Source organism: Elephantulus edwardii, unplaced genomic scaffold, assembly GCF_000299155.1.
Source record: "Elephantulus edwardii isolate Elephantulus edwardi_28Jun2011 unplaced genomic scaffold, EleEdw1.0 scaffold00015, whole genome shotgun sequence".
In the NCBI taxonomy this organism is placed as follows: Eukaryota; Metazoa; Chordata; class Mammalia; order Macroscelidea; family Macroscelididae; genus Elephantulus; species Elephantulus edwardii.
The window spans coordinates 24,220,982-24,248,683 of NW_006399765.1; the positions used below are offsets into that span (position 1 = coordinate 24,220,982).

At 49.6% G+C, this 27,702-nt stretch overlaps 1 protein-coding gene across 3 annotated transcripts in view; it reads right to left on the minus strand.

Annotated features, from left to right (window-relative positions):
* Positions 1-14,063: 14,063 nt before the first annotated feature.
* The window catches only part of NFATC2 (nuclear factor of activated T-cells, cytoplasmic, calcineurin-dependent 2), a 196,975-nt gene continuing 183,336 nt past the window's right edge, over positions 14,064-27,702 (minus strand). Inside the window, exons 10-11 of one of the 3 annotated variants that reach the window (XM_006881642.1) lie at positions 21,930-22,017; positions 14,064-14,130 (exon numbers count right to left, since the gene is read on the minus strand). In XM_006881642.1, coding sequence (XP_006881704.1) covers positions 21,974-22,017 — 44 coding nt within the window. In that variant the 3' untranslated portion in view covers positions 14,064-14,130; positions 21,930-21,973. Of the gene's footprint in view, positions 14,131-21,929; positions 22,018-27,702 lie in introns of those variants that run through there. The other 2 variants (XM_006881641.1, XM_006881643.1) reach the window with 2 other exon arrangements.

Here is a 27,702-nt window from a genome sequence, read left to right on the forward strand (position 1 = left end):
GGCAGGAGATGGAAGTGTCCTGGCAGGCCGGGGGGAGAGGGTGGGCCAGTGGCTGGAGACACAAGTGAGGTTTTCCCATTTTCCACTGTGGTTTACAAAAACTAGAGATATCCAGCATGTTTGAACATAGATGGGTGGGAACCGGGAAGGAGTGAGGTGCAGATGAAGGGCAGGGGTGAGCCACACTGCCAGGGTGGGTGGGAGCAGGCACTGCCCAAATCCATGGACGGGAGTGGGAGGCCCTTCGTGGGGACAGGAAGGACCCAGGTGCATGCCATCTGTGGCGGGTGGGCAGGAGAGCTCTCCTTCTGCACTTGTGTGTGTAAACATGTGGGCACGGGCTCGCCCACTGCAGAGGGTGGCCTGAGTCACGTGGAAGGGCCATGGAGGGCTTTCCATCTGGGAGTGACGGGCTGATCTGGGCCTGAGAACTGTCCTGCGTTGGGAAAGTGACCATGAAGAGCAAGTAGGAGGCAGATGCAGCAGGTCATCGTGAGTGAGGGGACCTGATAGCGAGGCGAACACTAGCGAGGTCTACCAGGCATGCACCCACCTGCAGGAGAGGCTAGCGCTCTGTGGATCATGATAGAACATGTCAAATATTCTGAGACGTGGGATGTGTCCCCGCTGGGTTTGACTCCTGAGAGCCTCCTGTGGAGGAATCATGAGTTTCTCTCATCTGCAATTATCTTATTGCTGTAACAGCTACCACCATGGATGGCCTTAACCATCTGAAGTCCACGCTTTCACAGTTGGAGTGGGAAGTGCAAAATCAGGGTGCCTGCTGGGGGGTCAGGGGCGCTTTCTCTGTGTTGGTTCTGGAGGAAGGCCCTTGTCTCCTTCTGCATCTGTAGACCCGGCTTTCTTAGGAGACATACGCATATCCTGGCTTTCCTGTGTAGAGGAGCTTCCCAGCCCAGAGACCCAGCTCCAAAGGGTGCACGCCCCTCTTGGCCGTTCTTTCATGGAAATGCTGAGGGACTCACCTTCTCATCTCACTTTTTTCTGTCCTGTAATCTCTTGTGAGATAAAGGTGGTAGAGGCCCCACCCCATGGAAACTCACCTTACAGCAGATTAGGAATGTGATGGAATTAAACAGGTCACGTCTCCTCTTTTATCTTCCACTTACAACTGCTTGGGTGTCAGACTGTGGGGAATGTGTCTTGGGGGGCGACACACAATTCAACCCATGACATGTGGGCCTTGTAATCTTCAGTTTATAATCCTCCTAAAAATGATTGGCACAGTCATCCTCTTGCAAAGGGCTTGGTCAAATGACTATGAAAATAGTGTAGGTGAAATAGAACCATAAAATTGACCCTCCAGGAACTGGTCAACTGATTTGAAGGCTGAGTGTGATCTATCGAGAAGACTCGGCAGGTCGTGGTCGGAACAGGAGGGCCCAGCCTTTAAATGAAATGTAAATCCAACTGCACAAAAGTTTGGGTAGGAGTGGCCGTGCTAGTATCAAAAAGAGCCTGGAGTGGAGCGTGATCTCTGAACCGGATGTCCTTGTGCTCAGAACTCCCTAGGAGAGAGGAGAGGGGAGAGAGAAAAGGAGCTGGAAGCAAGATGGCAAAGATGGTGAGAAATGGTGACAGCCCCAGCAGAGACCAGTGGTAGGGAAAGGATAGGAGCCTGGGCAGCAGGAAGCAGGAGACTGGCACCAGACACGCCGCTGGCCCGTGAGTGAAAGAGCTGGACACCTCAGCCATACTGGCAGAGCGGATGCCCTGGGCACTTGTTGGTGGAGCTAAAGAATTGGAACCCTGGCCCAAGCAGGGCAGAGGTCAAGGTGAGGGCCTGTTGGCCACCATGATCCGGGACTGCCCGTGGGCACCTCTGAGAGAGGATTGCCCTGCTTGTGGGCACAACTGAAAAAGAGGAAAGAGCTGTCCTGGTCTGAAGCTGTTCTGACTGAAGAACTGAATCCTGCCTCCTGAGTCGTGTCCTGTTACTGCCGAGTTAACATAGATTCTGAGTTGCAGCCCGTCACCTCCCCACCAGCCATGTAATCTCGAGTGTAGCCTGTGAGCTCGGTGTGTCCATTTCAGTGAGTTGTTGGACCCAGCAGAGAAATGGAGTGTCGTGGTGGTAACTGGTGTCTGACCTGCACCCCATGTTCTTAGGTGCCCTCAAACAGACTGAGACTGGGACTGACACAGGAGATGGGAACGTGACCCTCCCCCGCGGCGTTCTCACAACCTCCAGCCATGCTCAAGTCCATTGCTGCCATCACTGTGTCAGTCTGTCTTGATGAGGGTCTCCTGCTCTTTCACTGATGCTCCTACCTTTGCCTGCATGGCTGTTTTTCCTAGGACCGGCCCTTCCTGATAGCCAGTCTTGGGCTGATCTCGAGTCTCACCACCTCCTCCTCCTCCCACCGCCTGAATGAAGACAGGCTGTGATGACACCACCAACCAGCTGGGTGACTATGGGCTGGTTATGTGGCCTCTCTGTGTGTATCAGTGTGTTCAGCATTTGCTTACTGAGCGCTTACTACGTCACAAGCAAACAAGACAGAGGAGGCCCCTGCCCCGGGAGCTGACAGTGCAGTGGGCCAGGAGGACTAGTCCCTTCTGTACGCCGGAGTAACGGGGACTCGAACTGACACCAGGAAAGACTCTGCCGAGGGCTGGACTACAAGAGAGGGAGGAATGTGTTAGGAAGGAGTGGTGGGAATGGTGCTAACGATGGGGAACAGTGAGGGTGGGGGGCTTGAGGGCGGCAGGAGGAAGGGGATGTGGGACGGAGGGACGGAGAGTGTGACCAGAGCAAGGACAGCATGGAAGGGGCGCTTGGGAGGGGACAGACACGCACAGCCTGGTCTGGATGCTTTCTTCATTCTGAGGGCCATGGGGAGCCACTGAGGGCTGTTAAGTGAGGGGTGACCCAATTTGTCCATTAGAAAAGTAACTGACAGCTGGAGGCCAGGAGGCCAGTAGACACATGAGCCCGGTCATGATTTTCATGAGGCACTTGGTCCTCATTGCCTGCTAAGACCAGGATTCTCTCTCTGTTCACCACCATGTCCCAGTGTCTGGCTGACTTTCTGTAAACATCTGTAGAAAGAGTCGGATATAGAAGGTGATGCTGGGAAGACGACTTCTCTACTGACATTGCTTAGAATTGCCAGTGAATGGTGGAGGTAAGAAGCAAATCAGCTTTTCAAAAAGTAGGGCCTTTACAGTCTCTCCTTGGAGAGGGACATCATGCTTGGAACGGTGGAGGGCCAGAGAAAGAGAGGAAGACCCTCAACGAGATGGAGTGACTCAGTGACAACAGTAGTGGACTCAAGTGTGTCAGATGATGAGGATGACACAGGATAGGCCAGGGTTCAGACCTGTTGTTTGTAGGGTCACTGTGAGTCCCACTTGACTCGAGGGCAACTGACAGTAACAACTGATAATGCATCCTGTGTGTTTCCGCTAAGACTGCATGCACCCAGGTGGACCAGTCACAGGAGACCCACCCCTCCCCTTAGCAGTGCACTGGAAATAGAGCTTAATAAAGGACGGAGCTCTGGTGGTGTGGGCTCTGGGGAGTTGCACTACTAAATCAAAAGCATCACCCCTCTGGGTGTTCAAATCCACCAGTGGATACAGTGGGAGAAAGATGGGAAATCTCCAGTACAATGTAAAGCCACTGACCAAAGGGTCAGCTTTGAGTCGGCTTTGCTTAGACGGCAAGTGAGTGAGACCCAAAAAAGCACTCAAGTTTTACAAAGTTCAGAGTTTCACTAAGATGCCAGTTAGGCTTCTATCTGGGTTCGAGTATCAGGTCCATTTGTAGGGTGGGATGAGCTCAGGTGATCTCTGTGCTGGAACTGGAGGCTGATACATATCTTCATCTGTCAGGGGACATAGCAGCTAATCATGGGCCCTGAAGTGGACACACGTGCACTCATGCTTGGGATCCCGAACACGGAGGGCAGGGGAGAGGGTGGAGGTGGGCGGGAGGGGGAAGAGAGAGACACATAGACAGGGAGAGACAGAGAAAGAAACAGAAAGAAAACAGAGAGAGAGAGAGAGAGAGAACACATCGTTTGATGCTGAGCTTTTTGGGGCCTGAGCCACTGGAACAGAAGTTTCCATGAGCTGAAATGCAGAGTTGTGTGGTGGCATTGTGTGAGGGTGGTTCAGGCTTGAACACTGATGCGTTCAGACCATTTTTAAAGTCTAGAGACTGAGATATACCAGAATCCAGGTCTTCTCAGTTACTCGCTGTGCCTCTGAGAGCTGGACATTAATTAAAGATGACAGAAGAATTGATGCCTTTTGACCTGTGGTGCAAGAGAAGAGTACTGAACGTCCCAGGGACTGCCGAGAGAACACACAGGTCTCTCCCGGAGATAGTGAAACCAGGTTGCTCCTTGGAGACCAGGATTTTGAAACTCCATTTCACATACTTGGCACGTGTTGCCAGGAGGGGCCAGTCCTTAGAGGAGGACATCATGCTTGGAAGGGTAAAAGGAGAAGACAACCCTAGATGATACAGTCACAGTGACTGTGGCAATGGGTCAGGTGGTGAGGTTGGCTCAGGACAGGGCAAAGTTCAGAACCATGGTTTATAAGGTCACTCGGAGTCATGGTCAACTCAAAAGCAAGTCACAGCTCCATACTGCCCCCTGCTGGGATGTCAGCTTCGAGGGGCAGAGATCTTACTTGCTTCTCCCATGATAGGAGGGAACTCACTATATGTCTGGGTGTGGAGGGAATGAACGGGCTCAAATGGAGTTTATGGGGTAAGCTGGTGAATAGTTTAGTCTGGAATTCTAGGGAGGAGTCCAGGCGATGGAAATTTGAGAGTTATAAGAAGACGTGGTGCTGGCCGACTCAGCATGGACTCTCCGACAAACTCCTGTGTACAGAGTCGTGGTACCCAGTCCGGCATCAGCTGCATGATGTGTTGCATTTGAGCCCAGTGTGATGGCCCTTGTGTCCTTCTGTCTCATAGAGGGTCCCCTTGTTCCTGCTGACACCTCGTTTCTGACTGACATCAACAAGCAGAAGTGACTAGAGTCCCGGGGCAAGCATTGAGGGCCAGAGGGACAGCTGGTGCTGCCAGTTTGCAACCCTGAGGGGAGATGAGGCGGCCTGGGCCTGCTCTGGGCAGGCATCATCCCAGCAGACGGCCCTTTTGCCCCTGGGTCCACAAGAGTCCCAGTTAGGAGTCTGGATCTGTGGGAGATGTGGACAGCAGCGTGAGGAGGGCATCCTGGCTCATTTGCAGCAGGGGGAGGATAACTGAGCCCAGGGGCTGCAGGTATGTCTGGGGAGGACCAGGTGGACAGCAGCCACGGCCAAAGCAAGTTAGCACCGTATCACATAGCCAGCAGCAGACCCCGCCACGCCCACAGCCAGGCTCATCAGTCATTGTCCAGCAGCGCCCCCGGGGAGGCCTGCCTTGCGTTTGACTTGTAAACGCCAACTGGCTGCCTTCCACCTCTAACCTGTCCCTCGGGAGCTGTGAGTTGCAGCTGTGAGTTCTTTATGGGCAGGAGGCCCATAGGTGAGTGCCGGAGGATTCCAAGGAGCACGGGCTCTGGGCTGCTTTCCAGCACCTTCTAGAAGGCAGGCTGGAAGACACTGATGTGAGGTTGACAGTGGACACATGGAGCCATGTAATACAGGACAGTGTATGAAGGAGTCACCTGTTAGGTTTTGAAAAGCATTTTAATAATGGGAAGTACGTCAGTGTCCGTCCATTGCAGATGCATCCATTGTCCCAGGGCCACTCATTTGGATGAAAGCTTGACACATTTGTTTATCCCACACCTAGTTACTGACCGTGTGCTGGGGGCTGGGGTGCCGCTGGGAACAAGGCAGCCACTCTCCTGGCTCTTGTCTTTGTGGGACTTACAGGACATCAAACATGCCAACATGTATCTAAACAGGAGAAATTCTCACACACACCTATGTCACACATGACATACATGATGCACAATGTAGGATATATGTTGTTTATTGTCGAGTGGGAACCAACCCATAGCTGACCCTCTGGTGGGTTTTCAGAGGCAGTAAATCACACGGGAGGAGACTGTTCACCCTTCTCCCAGGAGCAGCTGGTGGATTTGAACAGCATACATTTGTGACTGAAGCCAGCATCTGGCCACCAGAGCACCCTATATATGACATAGAATGACATACAAATAGATCATTATATGTTATGGACAAAGCCTAGTGGGTAACGAGTTGGACTGCTAACCCAAAGGTAGATGGTTCAAATTCACTAGCAGTTCCAAGGAGGAAATATGAGCACTCTTCTTCCGTGTGATTTACAGCCTCTCAAAGTGCTGGAGGGTCAGCTGTGAGTCAGTTCCAACTCAATGGCAGTGAACTTAAGTTTGATACAGTGATATTCTATTACATTTGTTGTATGATGCACATTATCAGTGTTATATGTGTCACACGTGTGATAATTGTGTGAGACAGGAAAACAAAGGTCAACAGTTCAAACCCACCAGCCTCTCTGGAGCCTCCATGACGCTCTATAGACTTGGGAACTGTATGGGGCAGCTCTTCTCTGTGCTGCAGGCTGGTGAGGCATCAGAATCGACTCGACGGCGACAGGTTTTGTTCTTGACAAGGGTCCTGGTGGCACAGAGGTTAAGCACTGGAGCTCAGCGGTCAGTGTGTTAGGACGACGTGGCAGTCTGCTCCCAGGAGGCTCAGCGTCCCGGAGTCTCCGAGGGGCAGTTCCTCGCCATCCTGCAGCAGAGCTGTGGGTCAGGACTGACTCGCGGCCAGTATGTTTGGCTTTTGTGTTTTGTCCTTCGGTCTTCCTCATGCTCAGCTCAGTCCCCCTAACGAAACCAATCTCTCCATTTTATGAACCAAAAGGAGCTGCCTGGAGATGACCTATTTTCCCTCCTCCAACTCTTTTGTTATGTTTTTGTGTGTGTGTGTGTACTGTCGAGTCGGAACTGACCCACAGCAGACCCTCCAGCGGGTTTTCACAGGCACCTAATTAAATGGGACACTGCCCAACCTTCTAACACAAAGCAGCTGGTGGATTTGAACTGTGTACCTTTGGACCAGGAGGCAGTCGTAAGAACAGAGCAAGGGAACACTGCATGGTTCAAAATTGGGAAGGGCGTACACCAGGGATGCATCCTATCTCCATACCTTTTCAACCTATATGCAGAACAGATTATCTGGGAGGCTGGGCTCTATGAGGAGAAATGTGGGGTCAGGATTGGTGGACGATTTATCAACAATCTGCGTTATACGGATGACACAACCCTGCTTGCTGAAACTGCGGAGGACCTGAAGCACCTGCTGCAGAGTGTCAAGGACTGCAGCCTGCAATATGGATTGAGGCTCAATGTCAAGAAGACAAAGATTCTCACCACTGGACCAATCGGCAGCATCAGGATGGATGGTGAAGAGATTGAGATTGTACACAGCTTTAGTTTGCTTGGCTCCATAGTCAACAGTCTTGGCAGCAGCAGCCAGGAAATTAAAAGGTGCATTGCCATGGGAAAGTCTGCTGTTAGGGACCTCTCTAAAGTACTGAAGAGCAATGATGTCTCTCTGGAGACTAAGGTGCGTCTGATACAGGCCATGGTCTTCGCAATCACTTGTTATGCATCAGAGAGTTGGACAATGACCAAGGAGGATAGAAGGAGAATTGATGCCTTTGAGCTGTGGTGCTGGAGAAGAGTATTGAGAATACCATGGACTGCCAGGAAAACAAACAGATTTGTCCTGGAAAGGGTTAAACCGGGTGGCTCCTTGGAGGCAAGGATTCTGAGGCTCCGTCTAACATACTTTGGACATGTTGTGAGGAGAGACCGGTCCTTGGAGAGGGACATAATGCTTGGGAGGGTGGAGGGACAGCGTAGGAGAGGAAGGCCCTCTATGAGGTGGATTGATTCAGTGACTGGGATAATTGGGATGAGTGTGTCGGAGACAGTGCGATTGGCACAGGACAGAGCAGGGTTTGGGGCTGTTGTACATAGGGTCGCTATGAGTCGCAAGCGACTCGACGGCACATACCACCACCTTTGGCATTGCACCACAACTTTTTTACCACTAGGCCACCAGAGCTCCCTTACTGCTTCTTAAATTCCCACTTGTTAATAGGCCAGTGTTTGGTTGTTTTTTTTATATTTATTTGTGTGTGTGTGTGTGTACTGTCAGATCAGATCTGAATGGTACAGGAGGCGATTGTCCCTCCTTCTCCAGCAGAGCATCTGGTGGATTCGAACCGCATATCTCTGGGATTACAGTGTGGCTTCCTGCCACTAGGCCTAGGCCAGTGTTGTGTGTGTCTGCTCCTCTGAGCAAAACTACACCAAGATGCTCTTCACAGCAAAAAACACCTTCAGCTTCGCAGTCTCTTGCCAAAGATCCTCCAGTGCAGAGACTGCTTGGTCCAATGTGTGGTTCCCTTTTCAGGATTTAAAAGTTGGACAAGTTCAAGTTCCTCACTTTCATGACCTAGTGAGAAAAATCCAACTCCCACATTCATCCTTAGTATCTCCTCCTAGATCTTGGGGATCAGATGCAGCTGGGGCTTGACTGAAGTTGTTCTTAAATCTGTTCGGTAAAAGAACTGGTATTTATCTAACACACACACACAGAGTACAGGAGCTCTGGCAACTTAGTCTGTCGTGTGTTGCACTCCTAGCTGAAACAAAACATCTTTGGCAGTTCACCACCAGGAGTAAGCCTGTTCACCCTTCAGAAGACGGACGGTCGTCTTGAAAACCAGCCTGGAAGCCAGTGCCTGAAAAACCCTCTTAAGTCTAAGGTCTAGAGCTTTTTAGAACATCTGGTTGACCTTTTATCGCAGAGAGGGAAGGAGAGAAGTTGGTCCTAGCTGGTAGAGACAGACTAAGAATAGTTCAAGGTGAGGCCCTCTCTGGGCTTGGGACTCTGTGCCCATGTGGCACTGCCAGTTACTGCTCTGGAAAAAGGCTTAGAAAACCCCCCAGAAAGGCATCCAATATACAGTGACCATGGAGCAGGAGTTAAGGACCCCCAGCCAGGGGCCCCTTTTTGCCTGGTCTGTTGTTTTAAGGCAGTTTCTTAGGAAAGAGATGCTCCAGAGAGCTGGGTTGTTCTCGGAAAATAAAGACAGCGGGGGATACCTACCTGGGTTTTAAGGGCGGTGGAATGAAGTTTGAACCTCGAGATTCTTAAAAACCGAAGTTACATGCAGACTTGGATGCTTTAGCTATGTTTTTTTGTCAGCTGCCTGGTGAGGGGGAAAGCTGATTTAAGAAGCAAGCTAGCTGGCTACAATGTCTACTTTGTGTGTTCATTTGTAAATGGTATGTGTTCTGTTTAAGCCTGGCATTATGCAAAATGTATATGCAAAGAGGACTGTTTTTGCTGGCTGCCATTGTTGGGAGACGCCCTCTGAAATGTGTTTTAAAATAGACATTATAAAATGATCTAGATGCTGTTTCTAAAGTGGTGGTGGTGGTAGGTGAAGTGGATCCCCGTGCTTAGTGACTTGATGTAGAACAGAAGGGTTTCAGCCGGCTTTATCCTCACAGTAATTGTAGGCGGAGCCCCCCAGGCACAGACTATAGCAGGGCAGTAATGAAAAAAGGAGAGGCTCAGACCCACACTGACCTCTTGGGCAAGTGGTTTCTGTGCTTTGCTGCTCTCTTCTGTAGATTGGAATCATACTACCCTCCTAGGACTGTGGTGAGGAGTTAGGATACACATGTTGCTATTATTTACCGTTGAGTCAGAACCAACCCAGAGCTGATGGGTTCTCAGAGGTATTTTAGTCACACTGATCTGCAGGAGAAAGATGAGCAGTGTCCTCCCAGTGTGATTAAAATACCTCTGAAAACCGCCGACGAGGGGGTCAGCTGGTGGATTTGAACTGTGTGCCTTCCGGAGTACAGTGCAGTATGTGAAAAAAAAATGGGGTATGACACGCCTCTACCTAAAACATATGAATTCAAAATATGAAGAGGTATTTGAGCCACCTCTTTGGAGAACAAAAGATAGACAAAAGCAGCCATTGAGTTCAAGGGTTTTATTGCTAAACTATCATGATACAAGCCGTATAAAAATACTTTACATATAGCAAAAATAGACTACATTACACTAGAGATTAAAAATGCTTTTCATAGGAATGCAATGTCTTCAGACCCTTTTAACAGTCAGGAGGTTCGAAACCGTAGCCTTCCAGCACCACCCCACTGGAAAGCTGTGTTAGGACCCACTCAGCGTTTTCTCCCTATGGGGCTTGCAGAGGTGACAAGGGTAAGTGAGATTCTCTTGACAAGCTGTCTGGGATGCAAAATGTTTGGTCCCAACTGCCACAGATGCTGTCAACTTGGCCAAGCTGAGCACGGCAAGCATCCAGTCTGGCCAAGAGAACATCACTTGTGTTGCTGTCATCCAGACCCTGAAATCGGCAGGGTTCTTAGTCTGCCCGTGGTAGCTAAAGGCAGACGTGCTAAATCTCCCAGGGCCTCATGTTCAGGAAGGAGCATCATCCTTCACCCCCAGCAAGGTCCGTTCTTCAGCAAACTGAGAGAAGTTGGGAGTGACTCAAGGCACTTGAAGGTCTGCGAGGCTTCAAAGTTTAAGCCCCGGGGAGATCCACGGTTAAGATGTGTCGGGTACTTCCTCTAGGGCTGACCCCTGAGAAAATGGAGGGACCATGCTCCCAGCTTGTCAAGGATGTTACCACCCACATGCCTCTGGTAAATGAGCAACGTGGTTGAGCAGACTCCTGACACGCTGTCCATTCAGAACAATCAGAAAACATATGGAAAGAAACAAATTCAGCCTTACTTTAGTCCAAAGTCACAATTTAAGACATACCAGCTTCCGACCTGCTAAGTTTGACAGCTGTCAAACTGGCTGGGACACACGGCTACTGGACGAGGTGCTCCCACTGCTTCTCAGCTCTTCAGCAGAATCTGCACAACTCATCCTGTGCTGTGTCTTTGCTCAAGAACTTTAGACTTCCTTTGGGAAACAAATTGTCTAGCAGGATTTAGATCTGGTCAGCTCTTTTGACATTAGCCTGTGTTAAGGATTTTTAACTGAACTATTTTTTAATCCCATTACAACACCGGCAAAAATCAAAACATACTATCAGACACTTTATAGCCTCGGTCTCTTTGATCATAAGTTCCAGCCTCAGGGTTGATGGAAGCCAGCATCCTTCTTGAGCAAAAAAACCAGGGGAGTCTTTTTTTAATCAAAAGCATTCCCCCTTCTCTCCTGAGACATTCTCTGCTGGGAGACAGGTGGCCAGCAGAAAGGCTGAGTTTTGTTATATTAAAAAAAAAAGAATAACAAATCTTCAAGAAAAAAAAATCAACTTGTATGTAAAAAGACACTTGGAAAAAAATTCTGACCCTTTATAAATATCTTCTAATTCCAACAGGGGTATGTTATCTAGATGAGAAAGATTTAAAAGCATACAAATACAGATAAGAAAATAAAAATTTAATAACATACTAATTAATTTGGAAAGCTAGTATATATTATCAAGTAGCAGTATTTTTGTACAAGACAGGAAGACTTGGAACTGCTGGCAACAGACTACATTCAGCAACATGGTAGGTTCCTATCCGAAGTGCTACATTTGTATGTGAACTGTCCTGTAGCAAGTGCAAACCTTGACCTAGCCTCAAGCCTTCTCATCTGCCTGCAACACACCCATCCTCATTCCATTTCTTTGAGGATCAGTCTCTTTGCAAACTGCGAACACATTTCATATGAGCATCTAATTCTTCGTAAAATTTCCTCTTGGCTTTGTGACTTTCTGGTAACTACCACTTCCCGGTTCACTTTCTCGTGCCTGGATGCAAGTCAAGTGCTTTTAATTTCCCTTCCCATTGTTATTTGGTATACTTGTTTATGAAAGTGCTTCTTATAATATCCAGTTAAGATACCTTAGAGAGAGGCGTCTGTGTGTGTCACGCACACACATACATGTATATGTATATACAAAGATGGAGCCACTAGGAAGACGTCTTCACTAACATGGTTAGATGATCGATGGAAAATGCATTAGTCCTTTCTCACCCTGTGGACGATGAAGCCAAGCTACTTTGGGTACAATAGCAGGAAGGCACTTGGGTGAAACATTCAGATAACTGAGGAAAGGCTGCGTTTCCTCATGTGCAAAGCTGGCCAAAGGCCAGGCCAAGTGCGAACGAATCGCTCAGCAAACACTCCAACTCCTGCCCTGTGAAGTCTTCAGTATTCCTGGTGAGAAAGTTCTTTGGGTAAAGCTGCTTGGATAAGGACCTTTCCTTCGTAATGAGAAAGAATTGAGCATCCTAGAAGTTCGGCGTTTTGGTTTAAAATGCTTTATCCTGGGAGTGAGATGGGTGGCAAAGTAAGGCATTAACTGGTGGGTAGGAGGAATCCATGTCTAGAACACTGAGCAATCAAGTCCTATGTTCCTAGCTGAGTTTTGGGAGCGTTTTGACTTTTGATGAGCGTGAGAGGCAGGTCTCAGAAAAGCCACTGTGAGGATCTGCCTTTATGTGAACAATCAGGCTTTCCAGGGGCCGCAGGAGCCTTGGTGGTGCACGACTACTAATGGAAAGGTTGGTAGTTCAAGCCCATCCAGTGACTTTATGGGTGAAAAATACCTTGCAGTCTGCCTCCACCCCCCATTACATCTAAGAACACCCCATGGGGGCAGTTCTCTAACCTGCACATGCTATGGGAATGGCCCAGCAACAACAGGGATAATGTAGACCATACTGACAATGAGTAAAGACAACTGAAGGCCTGGGTGGTGGTTGCTAGGTGTGAACCCTAAACTTGTTTGAGGCGTCTACAATAAATGCAGACAGGAAATCACCGGTGTGATTCAGTTGCCAAGAACACAGGTGCTCACAGACCCGCAGTGGAAGACTGTTGACAGGCAGCTTTGGGGCTGCCTTCTCCGGGGAGGGAAGTCTCGGCATCCAGGCTGGTAAAGCACAGCTAATTCTAACGAAGCTTGTGGATGGGCTTCTGTCAAAGCGAGCCCTGGGTGGGCACAGGAAGTTCTTTCAGGACCAGAGCTCTGGGACTAAGATCAGTGAGTTTAGGGGCCCAAGCCTGAGCTTTGCTCTCCCCATTTTTCAGTCTGTGGTGGAGAAGCCCTCGTTTCCTTTTCTCCGGTGGCAGAACCCAGTTACAGAAGCACCTGGCAGTTGCCCCATGGGATGACTGTCTGATTTAACAAAAATAGCTGCATTCTTTCTTTCTAGTTGTTTGGCCAAACCATTTTACTTCAAAACCCACATGTGACCTTCAAACTCCATAATGATTTTATAGAGACACGTTCTCACGAGGAAGTGAGGACTGTGAAAAGCTGTTGGGTTGCACAGTACTGCGGCCGGGGTGCTTACCACCTGCAGTCTCGGCTCATTTTCTCCAAGTCTATGAAAATGCCAAGTTAGCACTGACTAAATGCTGCACGGAAAAGGGATTGGCTAAGGGGGCTTGACCCCAGCCTCCTTCACCTGCTTTCTGAAGCGGAGAGTTAAAAAATAGCATGTGTACATAAGTTAATGCCACACAGTCTGCTCAGATGATGTGTCTCAGCCAGCTTTGCTTTGGAAGGAAGGGTGAGAAGTAAAGCTTTAGCTGTGGCCGGGAAGACCATTCCCTTGCGATGAAGGGTGAAGGTCCCGCTTCTCTGTTTTGACTGACAGGGTCTGGGACATCTTCAACCTCCATGCTGGACTCTTTGGTTGCTTTGAGGGTTCCTTTCCTTCAAAAGGTGAAAGAGCTGTATGAGTGACCTGGAAAATAATCAAGGGGTTTTTTCAAGCGTCCACCCCTTGCCCCAGCTGCAGTCACTCAGTTCTCAGGCAAGCTCCAGCGAGCTGTCTTGCTTGGAATGTGTTTTTGGTCAGCAGGCACTTAGTATTTTGGATGGAACACCATTAAAGGCAGCATGATACTTTTGGGGATTTGCAAGGAGAAGGAAGTGGGCATTCCCCGGTGTGGACAGAGGAGGGCGAGCTCCTGTGCACGGAGTCCCGTGAGCCGATGCACTGGTCCACAGTGGACGCCGGAGGAGAGGTGGTCGGGGAGGGCGCAGAGATGAAGGGCAATGAGAGGTGCCGAGTGGCTGCTTCTACGTCTGATCTCTGGTGGGAGGTCCTGAAAACTCCTTCCTGATAATTTCATTAACTACAAGAGAAAAGAGAAAGAGGGAGGGGTGGGTGAGAGAGCACCAAAAACCCAAGTCTGGTCCACTTTCCACAACTTAGAGCGTCAGGCGTGCTTTAAATATTTTGTGGTAATCCAGCTGCCACTGTTTTCTGTAAAGAAATGCTGTCCTATGGGGTGCTATTTAATTTAGCTTTCTGAAACAGGATTCAGGTGATAATCTCAGGTTTGTTCATGGTACTTGTCCAAGTGATGGCTTTCCCAAATCTTTGTAGCAGAAACGGACATGGACTGTGGGTTATGTTTTAAATGTTTTTTTTTCTTCCTCCTGCATTTAATGCCTGGGCAACTCTCTTTCACACACTTTGCTACTTCCATTAAGGATATTCAGAAAATGCCTATTAGAGAGTAAATCTGACAAAACAGCTCTTCCTCAAGCCATTCAAACCCATAGTTGTCAAATGTGGAGTCCTTACACAGAGGTCAAGTGGAAGCAGTACTGTAGATTAAGGTGCGATCCATCTGGACATGATGTTTACTTTGGCTCATACAGGAAACCCTCCCCTTCTGTTACTGGTAAAGATCAAGGAGCTCTGAGGGCCTCCTGGTTATGTGCTCTGCTCAGCTCCTAACGGAAAGGTCACTGATTCAAACCCACCACCTCCTCCATGAGAAAAAGACGAGGCAGTCTGTTTCCATAAAAGTGCCTGCCTAACGACAATTAACTCCATTAAATTCTACAGTCTTTAGTCACATGTCTTGGAAGAAGTGTAACAAGGGAGTTCTTTAGCGTCAAGGTGAAAATTCTCCTCGCTTGCTTTGGACATGTGTCTTGTGTTCAGGAGGCAGTTACTGGAAAACACATTTCACTGGGAAAGGATGCGGGCCGGTGAAAGAGAAGGACACCCTCACTGAGATGTGGACACAATGACTAACCATCGGTTTGAGCATTTCAGAGATTGCAAGAACGGATCAGGAGAGGCTAAGGTTGTGCTCTGTTGTTCTGAGTTATACTAAACTCAGTGGTACCCAATAGCTTGCATTTGAAAGTATTCAGATAATATATTTATAGTAAAATATGTGAATAAAAGTAGATATTGCTAAAAAAAAGTGCCAGCCTTGGAAACCCTAAGGGGCAGTTCTTCTCTGTCCTGTGGGCAGAATCCCCTTAACAGCAGTGGGGAGATAATGGTTATGCCTTCAGAAGAGGAAGCGTCCTAGGAGAAGGTTGTGGAGACAGTTGAGAAAAGTTTTCTCGCCCCACCCTAGACAGGGTCTAGCAAGCGACCAACAATGCCAAGTTTCTTGGCATCAAAAAAGTTAGCCCCGTGCTGTCTGGGATCTTCAGAGTGGCCATGGAGACAGCATTAGAGGTCTTTAACCGGGAGCCACAGCCTCACTTACTCTGAGACCAAAAGGAACTGGATGGTTCCCACTAGGCTCACAAGAGTTGATCCCAGACAGAATGGGAGGAAAAGGAGCAGAATGAACATTTTTATTTTTATATAGACAAGCTGGAACAGTTGAGAACAGAGGATGCCTGTGACAGTCTTTAAAAACCTAGAACCCTGAAACCATCTTTTAGTAAAATAGCAAAGTGGGATACAAAATAAGAGGGTATTACCAGTAAGATTGGTGCCCTACTTTAAAACTATCTGTGTGGGACTAAAGGGTCAACAGTTATTCCAAAGCAAAGATGGCCAAGGGGCAGGGACACTAGAGTACTAGAAAGGGAACAAGCTGAGTAATAAAAACCAGGGGGGGGTGCACAGGGATAAAAGTAACAAATGTCAGCAACTTGTATGGAAACTGTCAGAATGGGTACCTGGTTTGTGGTACAAATTTTTATGCCAAGAAACTCCCTAAAATTTCTTTTAAATACAAGTAGCAGCTAGCGTGTCCTCTCATGTTGGTGACTTCAGTCAGGGCAGCAGGCTCCCGAGCTCTCTGGAAGAGAGAACCCTGCACAAGTGTGTCCCTCGGCGGCACCCGTCACAGGGAGGCCTTCCCTCCTGCAGGAGGATTCTGAGGCCTGTTCCCAGGGCAGAGGCAGTAGGCTGTATGGTATCGCGTTGATTTTGACTCCTTGTGACCCTGTCGAATGTAGTACAATTGCTCCCTAGTCTGCAATTGGAAGCACATTGCCAAGTCTTTTCTCTTAAAGACCTTCTAGTGGGCCTTTAACTATCAATCTTTTGGTTGGCAACCAAACACTTAACCAGCTGCACGCACCACCAGGGCTCCAGAATGAGAAGATAGGATCCCATCAATGACAGGCTAATCTCTCTCCTGTGAACTGCTGTCACAGCTACTTTCTAACCTTAAAGAGGCTGATAATTAGCAGTGAGGGTTAAATATTAACAGATCTACCCAAAATTTCTGCTTGGTCAGGCTAGGCTGACCCCTGCCCACACAAGTCTGCACACTAACAGACATGATGAGTACAAACCACTCACAAGAGCTAGATGAACCAAGTTAGGCTGTAATCTCTCTGTGCTTCAGTTTTCTCATCTGTAAAATGGGCATCGTAATTGTGCGACTCCTTTTTGCAGTCATTGTAAGGACAGTGCTTGGTGGAGCTCCCAGATCGAGACAGGCTTGGAAGCAGGAGTGGCATTCACTTCCTAAACAACATGCTTCTGGAAACTCTCTGAGCTTAGAGAAATGATAGTTCTAGAACAGGGTTCAGGTCTTTGGTTCATAGAGTTGCTATGAGTCATGCTCGACTCAATGGCACTCACCAATGAGGATGAATGGGTCCAATGTGCGTGAAAGTGCTGAGCTGGTGCCTGATTGACATTAGCTGGGCTGGTTAGTAATGTCCCAACAGTGAATGCCAGAGGCCCATCAGATACAGCTCAGGGTTCCTGGGACATGAGCTGAAAGCAAGTGCAAGGTGAGGCTGAGCTCTACAGCCCCACTTGTCAAGGTCAAGTCATAATACCCTCTTCTGCTGCTTCCCAAACCTGGCCTTTGTGATTTGACTCTCTTGTGCCTCAGTTCCCCTGTGCAGAAAAGCTGGGTGAAGATCTCATCTACCACCTCGGGTTATCAAGGAGCTTGGAAAAGAGCATGCAGGTCCAGAAATGGTCCCGCCCAATGCAGAACAGGGGTTAGTACTGTCGGTGTGTGCGTGTTATAACGGCCAGTGTTTGCAGAGGGCCAGGAGCAGGGCTGAAAGAGGGAGTTCATGCCTTCAGCCCGCATTCACTGGCCATCAACTGTGTACCAAGCATCAGCTATAGTCCCCAGGGGTCCCAAAACTGCAGCTGGGCTCAGACTGGACAGGAAGAGTGGCAGCCCCCCCACCCCGCTGCACCCCACCTCTGAGCACCTCTTCCAAGCTTTGCAGTGACAGGGATGCCAGGCGAGGCATGTGAAATGTTTGAAAGCCCGGATTTGAGGGCTTCCTGTTTTCTCAGCCTAGGAAACGAGAGGAGTGGATCTTTAATGGAAAGTTTCCACAGGCGCTCCGAGCTAAAAATAGCTTGTGGGCAGGGAGCTGGCACCGGGGCCTCACAAAGGGCTGTTTCCCTTCTCAGCACACGGGCTGCGGTTGGGGCCAGGTTAGGGGACCAGCGCGGATTCCCCTGCCTTTGGAGGGAACACTCCCACTGGGAGCTCTACAATCCAGTGACTGTGGCCTTCAGATCTCGGGGTGGGGGGGGGAGCTCTGGTGGAGAGACCATCTCCTCCCACACAGAGCCCTAGGGGAGGAACCTTCTCAACCTCATGGCTGACTCCCCATGGTGCCAGTGGGGAGGAGAGTTCTGGGACAGAGACACCGTGTGTACCCCAAAAACTGGGATGGGGGCCACATCAGAGTAGAAACCTGGTTTGAGTCTGGAGTAACTAGGCCACTGCAATTATCTGTAAGATACAAGAGGTTCGTGGAGAAGGGAACCCCCAGTGGTGTCACACTGCAATCTCTCCCTAAGTCATTCCCCCTCCAGCTTTGGGACAAGGAGGGTTCCCCACTCTTCCTGCCAACCCCTCATTATCCAGAGTCCTGCCCAGCCCCCTTTGCTGCCCTCCAACCACACTGACTTCCATTCTGCACTTGGCCTTGCTGGAGGCTTCTTGGCCGGGTCGCTGGACCACACTATGCTATTGGCTCCACAGAGCAGTTTCTTCCTCTCTGCACCAGCAGACGCCTCCGTGAGCCCCCAGGTGCATCTCACTCCCTCCTTTGATGTGTCCCTCACAGGTCACTAGGTATTGCTGTTTATGGCCTCCTTTCCCACTGTGACACTCCCCACACAGACAACAATCACTACAGCGGGTTACAAGATGGACCAGAATGGGGAAGTGAGGGGTGAGGAAGCTGGGGCACAGTGACAGAGCTGGGCTTTACCATCAACTTTTTACAAAAGAAGGTTTATCCTGGTACCAAGCCCTGCCATTTCCCAACCCTGGTAATTGTGGGATTGCTCACCAGGACCCGTCTTACGATCCTGTATACTACACAACTGTTACACTGTCCTGTGAAGTTCACAGTCATTGGGCTGCTGCCAGGGAGTCTGTTTCAGACTCGGTGGTGATCCCTTGCACAGCACTTCCACTTCGGCCCTTCTTCCTAGTCTGTCATAGGCTGGAATCTCTGCTGAAGCTCATTCAGCATCAGAGCAATATACAAGCCTCCACCGGCCGACAGCTGGGAATTACACCCAGGTCTCCTGCATGGAGGGGAGGATTCTCCGAAGCTACCACCTTTGTTTGGTAGGGGGTGCTCCCAGAGTCCTTCCTGTCTTTTTGGCCCCATCAGGAAAAGGCCGTGCAGCGACCAGTGGAGATGAGCCTGTCCTGAGGGGGTTAACCCTTGAGCACGGCTTTCTCAGAACTGATGCCAGTGGTGTTCAACACCCCACAGCGCACTTTTGACTGTCCTCATCCCTATTACAGATCAGTGCTGGGACGAAAACCCTGAGGAAAGTCTAACCCGAGGGCCCACTTGTAGGCTGAGTCCAGAAAGAAAGCAATGAACAGAAACTAGTATATAAAAATATAACATGTTCTAAAAAAAACCCAAAACATGTTCTCTCCAGACCTTCAGGAAGAATCAGATAATATATAGTCAGCATCTATGACAAAGTGCTTTCATATACAAGGAATTACCAATTAATAAGAAAATAGTATTCTATTAACAAGGGCTAAAGACAGGAAGTATATACCAGAAGCTGGCAGACTTTTTCTACATAGCACCATCTAGCAAATACTTTTGGTTTTATGTGCAACAAGACCTGTCTAAACTAATCAACTCCGATATGGTAAAAGCAGCCATATGTAAGCAAATGAGTATCATTGTGTTCTAATAAAACCCAGACCAGGGACCGCCTTCGGCCCCTACAACAAAACCCAGTTTTGTCTGTTTGGACTCACGGGAGAGAGTGGAGCTGCCCAGAGGTCTTGCATGGCTATCTAGGCTTTTATGGAAATACAGTGGCTTCTTTTTCTCCTAGGCACTGGCTTGGGGGTTTGAACCACTGGGCTGCAAGGCCTGACTCAGTTTAGCTTCTAGCTACATCAGGAACAAGGTGGGGAAAAGGAAAGTAGGGGGCTTTCTGGGTAATATAATTGAGGCGACATTCCTAAAAGCCAGAAAGATGGTGTGCTGGTGACCTTTGCAACCTCTAGGGTGGTGCAGACAGTTGACACACTTGGACGCTCGGGCCACGGCTGGCAGTTAAAATCAGCCCAGAGGGCACTCTGTGATCTGCTTCAGAAAAACCAGCCCCTGAAACTCCTCAAAGGAATTCTATTCTGACCCACCAGGTCACCACAAGTCAGAACCGACCCAGCAACTGGTAGAGGAACTAGCCTGGCTTCAGACGCTGACCCCCTCTGCCCTGGGAACGTTCTGAGTGGTTTGAAGAGGCACACAGAAGGCCGCTGAGCTCGGCCCAGGGGCACTCAGACTCCAGGCCCTTTCCCTCAGTGATGACTTTGGAACCAGATCCCCTGAGTAAGCAGAAAGGTGTGCAGAGGCCCTGCCTCTCTCCCAAGCCTCAGCCTGTCCTCTAAAACCTGGTTAGAACACACGAGTGCCTCAGAAGACCTGACCTGGCCACAGAGCCCTCGGCCAGCACGCTGCCCCCTCTAGACTTGAGAGCCTGAAGTGGGCGTGGGCCCCAGCACACTCCCTTCCCTCGAGCAGAGCTAGGCTGGATCTCCCGAGAGGGACCAGGGAGGGTCAGCCGGAAAGCCCATCCGGTGCTGTGAGGAATGTATACCTTTAGGTTCAATTGCTCTTAGGGAAAAGCTCTTCTCCAGACCAAGGCTCTGAATGCTCCTGGTAGAGGACCTAAGCTCCCTGGCTCTACTCCAAGCACCTACGTACAGGTGGCCATGAGGACAGCTAGCTGATGACCTGTGATGTAAATCTCCAAGCTCAAACAGCTCTCCCAAGGCTCTGCATTTGCTTGCGAAGGACTCTGTTGGCCCTTCATCCCCTCCCAGCCATGTCTGCATGCTCTGGTGCTTTGGGGGGGCTTGGGAACCTCTAGGGAAGACAAAAGCCCAGGACGGGACTGTGGCTCACAGCAGGGAGCAGAGGAGCAGCACTGCGTGACTACCACTCCGAACCACACAGGATAGACAGAACTGGGCCCTGTGGTCAGTGTCCTGGAGGGTCCCAAGCACTGCCCAGTGCTAACCTCAGGTACGCATACTAAAGAGGCCCTGCTCTGAGATGACCTTCAAATGGCATGCACGCTATGATATGTTAATTGTGTCTGCCAATCCCGGCTGCTTTGCTGGGGGCTCAGCAGAACGTATGCTGGTATTACTGCCTTTCCTGTGGTAGTTTTTTACTCTCTGTTGGAGAAGAAAGCGGGCTCCCCACTGCACAGCTTTGTACATCCCAGCAGATCCTCCCCACAGAAGCATGATTCTCGGGGGTCACCGGGGCAGAGCCGCCCACCAAAGGGATGCTAGTGAGGACATCTGGACCCTGACCCGAAAGGAGACCATTCAAAGGCAGGCTGGGGGGACCCTGGGGTGGCACAAAACCCAGCGGTAATGGCGGATGTGTAGGGAGTCTGACTTGGCACCGCCTCTGCCACCTTCTCTACAAGGATTCAACCAGTCATTTCTTCCAAGAAGCTGGACGCCAGAATGGTCACTCTGTCCGCGTCCTACTCTTGGGACTCAACACCTAAAGAGCCTCCAGCAACTTGAATTCCAATCTGCTGTAGCTCCTGCCCACGCTGGCCGTGGAGGCCCACCAGGGGAGAGCGACTGGGGTGAGGGGCGCAGCTGAACCCAGGTGTCTAGTTCCACGCCCATCGAGAGCCAGGAAGGAGGTGGAGCTGAGGGTGAGGAGATTAAGTCCAGAAATATCCGAACCCCAGGGCGCCGCCAGGGGTTTCTGCCCTCACTCCCCAGTGCAGACCACCCACCTGACCACCAGCCAGCCTTGCTTTGCTGAGAGCACCGAAGCCCAGAGGCACCACTGCATTTCTTCTTTTTTCCTTTTTTTTTCATGCAGGACAGTCAGGGAGACGGGTAGGAACCCGGTGAGAACATGCACATTCCCAGGCCTCACCCTCCAGGGCTCCCAGCCCCCGACCTTGAACTCCATCCGACCTCCGTGACTCTGAGAATCTCTCAGAGAATCAGAGGCGGTGGGGTCCAGCCCTTAAAGGGAGAAAGTGGCATCTGTGTAGATGACAGGAAAGAGAGAAAAGGGAGCTTCGGGATGGATGGGCAGGGCCATCTATTTCTTAAAATTATCTTTTTCTTTAAAAAAAAAATCAAAATCATTCAAGTAAAGAAACACCCAGCTGGAAAAACAAAAAGGAGAGGCAGAAAATATCAATTACCTTCAACTTTGATTTCTCGGATCAAAGAGCACAGTCATTCTGTTTCATAATATGTTTTGTATCCAGCTAAGGTGTGTGTCTATCAGCTCTGAAAAAGATGTGCAAAACCGATTTTGAGAAGAAAAAAAAATCACCTTTGACCTCTACAACCCCTCTAACTCATGCCGATATCCTGTAACCAAACCCGTGAGAAGTTCACCCCACCTCTGTATCCACATAACATGCATCTTAACATTTGTGTGTCGGAATTGACCCCACACCGTGGCCATTAGTCACTGGGGGACCTTGTACGAAGAAATGGGGAAACCCCCTCCCAACGTTAAAATGTGCGACAACATAGCCCAGCTGCGGCCATATCATCATAGTGTTTCATGTCACCGCAACTGAAGAGAGACAATTGAAAACCAGCTTGTAATACAGTCAGGAGAAAATTGAGGGCGGGGCCCTGCCCCCTCAAAGTCAGAAAATTACCCTTTTCTCCCTGGGTTCTTTAAAAAAAAAATATTATGAGGGGGGGGGGGGGGAGAAGGTTCCTATTTTTAGCCCCTGCCACAGTGAAGGCATAAGAACAACGTGTGAGCAGTGTATTCTATAAGCTGTGGTTCTGTTCCACCTTGTCAACATTCAGTAATAATAGTAACACCACCCCCAAGCTGTACCATGTGTCCGACTTTCAAGGTATAGACACACTGTGAGGCTGGAGTCTGACGTGAGCGTCTAGTTTAGAAACACCTTCCAAAAAAAAAAAAAAAAAGAAATACTTTCCGGGTTTAATTTCTTACAGAGAGAAACTTCTTTGGGGTGCAGCATCAGACCAGCACGCTCCTTCAAGGAGGGCTGTGTCTCCTCTGAGGTTTTTTCTTCAAAGGAGAGACTGTTCTGTGAGCGCAGGCCTGAGATCCTGGACCTCCCTCTAGTCTAATTCACGCATTACCATCGAGCCAGAACTGACCCCAGGCTGACTCTCTGGCGGGTTTTCAGAGGCTGTAAATCTTACAGGTAACGACTGCCCCATCCTCTTCCTGCATGACAGATTTGAACCACCACAGGGGCACCACCTTCAAGGACTTAGAGGTGCAACTCCCTTAATCAGAAAAAATGACATCAGATTTGATTTACAGAAAACTCTGTTAATGGATAAATTGGGAAAGAAAATGATGGAAGCCTGAATTATCAATTAGAAGTTATTGGAAAAGATCAAATGAACAAGAATTAAACTAAAGCTTTGGAGCTGAGGTGTACAAAATAATCTAAAAAAGTAGTGTATATTAAAACTGTATACAAATTGAAAAAAAAATAACCAAAAAACAAGAGCAACTCCCTACGGGTTGCAGACATCACAGCTTCGAAACCCCTTTGAGGCACTTCTCCTCTGTCACTTGGAGTTGCTGAGTCAGAGTCGATACCACTCACAGTACCACCAAGCATTCATCAACTCTTAAAACTCTTATTTGATACATCACTTCTTTCTAGAATGCCAGCAGTCAGGGGTCTTGGCTGACACTCTACCTGTCATTGAGAACTGGAGCAGTCCCAGTGGCCTGGGGACCCGGGAGTCCTTGAGAAAATGCTATATATACTCTGAGGTTCAACGTCCGTGCCACCAGCACACTGTTTTCTTTTTTTCTCCAAAACAACAGAGCTTATGACAATTAGTAGTGACTTTGCACCAGGCAGAAAGTCACTCACTGCTGATTCTCACATCACCCCACAAGGTGGCAGCTGGAGGCCAAGGGTGGAGGCCAGCCTCCCCACCAGGTATCCGCTGTGTCAGCTCAAGGTTCTAAACTCGTTTCATTTCAGCGTTCCTGTTCTCACACCATTACAGAACCAACCCTTCTGGGTAGAGGTTTGTGCTGCAACCCCAAAGGCAGGAGGTTCGACTCCAGCTCCTCGAGACAAAAACGGGCAATCTCCTCCCCTGCAATTTACAACCTCTGCTAGGGGTCAGTTCCAACTCAACAGCAATTGACACCACCCCCTGGACCATGCAGGTCAATCCACTGCTTCATTTCAATTCACACCGGCTCCAAGATCCCTCCTAACTTTACAAACGAAGAAACCCATTCAGAGCAGTCACGCCGCTGGCCGAGCAGCACCGCAAAGCTGGGATTCAGGTTGGATGCCAAAGTCAGCGTCCACACCCCACCACAGGCTTAGGGTCAAGGCTCCCGTCTGGAAGCCTTATCCGTAAAGGCCAGAGTTGACCCTCATGGGATGAGGGGGCTCTCTACTAGAGCCTCTTTGCTTCCAGACACTAGCATCTGTGGAAAGACTGAGAATGGTGTGGGTGCCTACTGCCTAGCCACTGAACAGCACAGTTCCCAAGGGCGATGGTGGCCACAACAGACTCACCAAGTGCGACCCTGTTAGCACCAGGTGTCATGAACAATTCCAAGGGCACTCCCTCGAAGAGCGGTTCATTTCTGGGCAGAGCCCAGGGAACTGTGTCTTAACACCACTGGCTAGATGGTCCCCATCAGCCACTCTCGGAGCGTGCCCTCCCCACCCTCCTGAGACCGCACCGCATGGTACTCGGAGATGCGGCACTGAAGCCTCACTCAGGCCGCCCCGGCACTGGCTCGTGTGCAGTGTTTCTAGGTGCAGCTTCCTGTTGTAGCCATGGGGTTTCACTGTCTGTTTCCTGGTAGAAATCAGAGGCCACCAGATGAAGGGCCTGCTCCACCCCCCAACGCTGCCTTACTAAACCCTCCACTGTCTCAAGGGGCACATTCCCACTTTCAGGTCAAGTTACTGAACAGATACAAGATGTGCCCCTAGTTCAAGGGGGGCTCCCCAACCTTGGGAAACCACAAGGCCCTGAGAGTGATGTGAAAATGCAGAGTGCCGGGCCTCAGCCAAGCAGGTGGCCAGTGGTGCTGGGGAGGCCATCTGTGCTGCCCAACACGCCAACTACGTGGCCATTCAGCCAGGGCTAGTGGGACTGAGGAACAGAGTTTTCAAAATGTAGTTTCCTTTACTTGGGAAGAGCATGGCCTAGCTACTGTGTTGGCTCTGGATGCTGGCCACTCTGGCCCAGTCACCCTGTGTCTCTAGTGAGCTCCCCACCCTGCCCCCATTCCCAGAGGTAGACCACGTGGCCAAGTCAACTCAGTCCTCCTCTGGCCTTGGGTGTCATTCTTCCTGTGTTGGTACCGTCCTTGTCACTGGCTCAGGGAGAATGCCAGAGATCAAAGCTAATATTCAAGAGAGGAGCCTGGGTGGTAGAGTGGTGAAGGCTCTTCACTGCTAACTTGGTCATGATTCAAACCTACCAGCCTTCCAGGAGGCAAGACCTGGTGATCTGCTGCTATAAAGAATTCATCCTTAGAAACCCTTCTACTCTGTCCTGCAGAGTGGTCGTGAGCCAGGACCAGCTCACTGCCAACAGGTTGGGTTGATCATTTATAGGGGAGCTAATGACCAGGTCTTGTCATTTATGGAGCTAGTGTGTGAGTTCAAACCCCTGACCTTTTGGTTAGTAGCTACGCGCTTAAACATTGGTGCCACTAGGGCTCCTGCAGTTCTCTGAGGTCCTGCTGTAAAGAAGGTCTCAGAGACGAGTATGTTCCTGGTAGTTACATAGGAGACCACATGCCAAGTGACATCAGAGCTCCTGTTCTCCACGGGGCCGCCACCAGAGGCCCTCAGAAAAAAGGTCCTTGTGAGAACATCCAGTTAGAGAATCTCAGTTTCCTCACCCACAAAATAAGAGATCAAAACCACAATTCTGTTTCCCTATACATCAGGACACTTGGTGCCAGCGACCACGGGATGTGTTGCACTAGGAAAGTCTGTAGTCTGGGACCTCTCCAAATTACTGAGGAGCAGGGATACTAGTTAGAGGACTAAGGTACACTTGATTCAGACTATGGTCGTCTTAATCACTTGCTATGCATCTGAGCTGGACAATGAATAAAGAGGGCAGAAGTAAAATTGATGCCTTTGAACTGTGGTGTTGGATAAGAGACCCACAGACTGCCCAAAGAACAGGGATGTCTCGGAGAAGGCGCAGCCAGAGGGCTCCCTGGAGGCAAGGATGGCAAAGCCTGTCTCACATACATCAGGCATGTTGCCTGGCAAGATGGAGGGGTCAGAGGAAGAGGAAGACCTTTAAGCAGATGGACCAGGGATTCAGACCTTTTGTTCATGGAATCACTGTGAGTCATACTTCACAGCACCTAACAACAACATACATTAAACAGGAAGCTTCCTGGAGTAGGGCAATGTTCTGATTATTACTAAAATGGATAATAAAAATAACAGGAGTTATTGTGTGCTGCCTCTGTGTAGCTTAGGTAGTGAGCTCTGGAGGTACCGTCATTAACGCACTCGGCTACCCACCGAAAGCTTGGTGCTTTGAACTTGGTGGGGCAAGATGAGGCCGTCTGTTCCTGTCAAGATTACAGCCTTGGGGTAGTTGTCTCGTAGGGTCGCTGTGAGTCAGAATGAACGTGGAGGGTTGGGTTTGGTATTACCTAAGTGCCATGTGCAAAGACACAGAAAAGCCCTCTTGTCCTGGCCTCCAGCCCCACCTTACGTTTTACAGAGGTGGTGTGTTTTTACACCTCTAGAGAAAGATGGTGATCAACTTGCTCGTTGTGCCGAGGAGACCAAAGTTTAGCGTGAAGACAGGAAGTGGCTGGCTGAGCAGCTTCACCACCGCAGATAAATATCAAGAAAGCACAAGTTGTCAACAAATAGCCTCTCAGAGACAAAACTACTGCCTTCAGCATTGATCACCTAGACAAGTTCTGCAGCTTCGCCTGCTAGACTTCTGAGCAGACAGAGGGGTTTAAATGGGGTCAAATGGAAGACCTGCGTGCCGCAGAGCTGATGGTAACTACGAAAATGGCATGAGGTCCATCCACCCGGATGACTCTACGTGGCAGTAACCCAAAGGCCACCCTCTCTGGCGGTTCAAATCCACCAGCTGCTCTGAGGGAGGAAAACGGGCAGTCTCCTGCTCTATAATCTACCGCCTCCAAACTCCAACGGAGGATCCGCTAGAGGTTGGTTCTAACTTGACAAAATAACACACAGGACAAAGCTGATGTCCTGACTCCTGAAGGAGGTACTGTCTTCTCCAGCCCTGCTGTTTCCATTCTTAAAGAGACTTACAGTTAACCAGCTGCCACTGAGTTAACTCAATCAAGTTCAAGGCAATTGTATGTCAGGAAGAACTGTGCCCGTGGGGTTTTCAGTGGCTGTTTCCAGACATAGATCACCAGGCCGCCCTCTGAGGGGCCTCGAGGAGAGTTCAAACTGCCAATCTTTCTATTAACCGACAAAGTGCATTAAGTGTTCGTACACCTCAAGGACTGAGTTACAGTTGGCTCAGAGAAAGTCACAAATCGCTTCCAAGCCGCCCTCACCCACGAAAATAACGGACGAACCTATAAACGCTGGCCTGAGCTGAGCTTCCCTCCTGCCCTGCCCTGTTCTCCAATTCAGCACAATTTCTTCTGAGCACTTGCACCTCTCCTATCAAGCAACCACAGGGCTTCTAAAGCAGCGACCGCAGGCAGAGCAGCATTCTAAACAAACCACAGCTTGCCTACTTGTCACTGGGCTACTTCATCGCGGCCTCCTACCCAGACTTCTACTGAAAGGCAGCAACTGGCCACAGGCAAGCGCTACTGCACAGTAACTTGTTAACTGTATTGTTTTTAAAAAAAAATACAGAGGACAAAATTTGTGACTCCATCCAGCTGCCATTTAAGAAGAAACAGTAACTGAAGCCCACAAATCAGGAAGCACCAATGAGATAAAT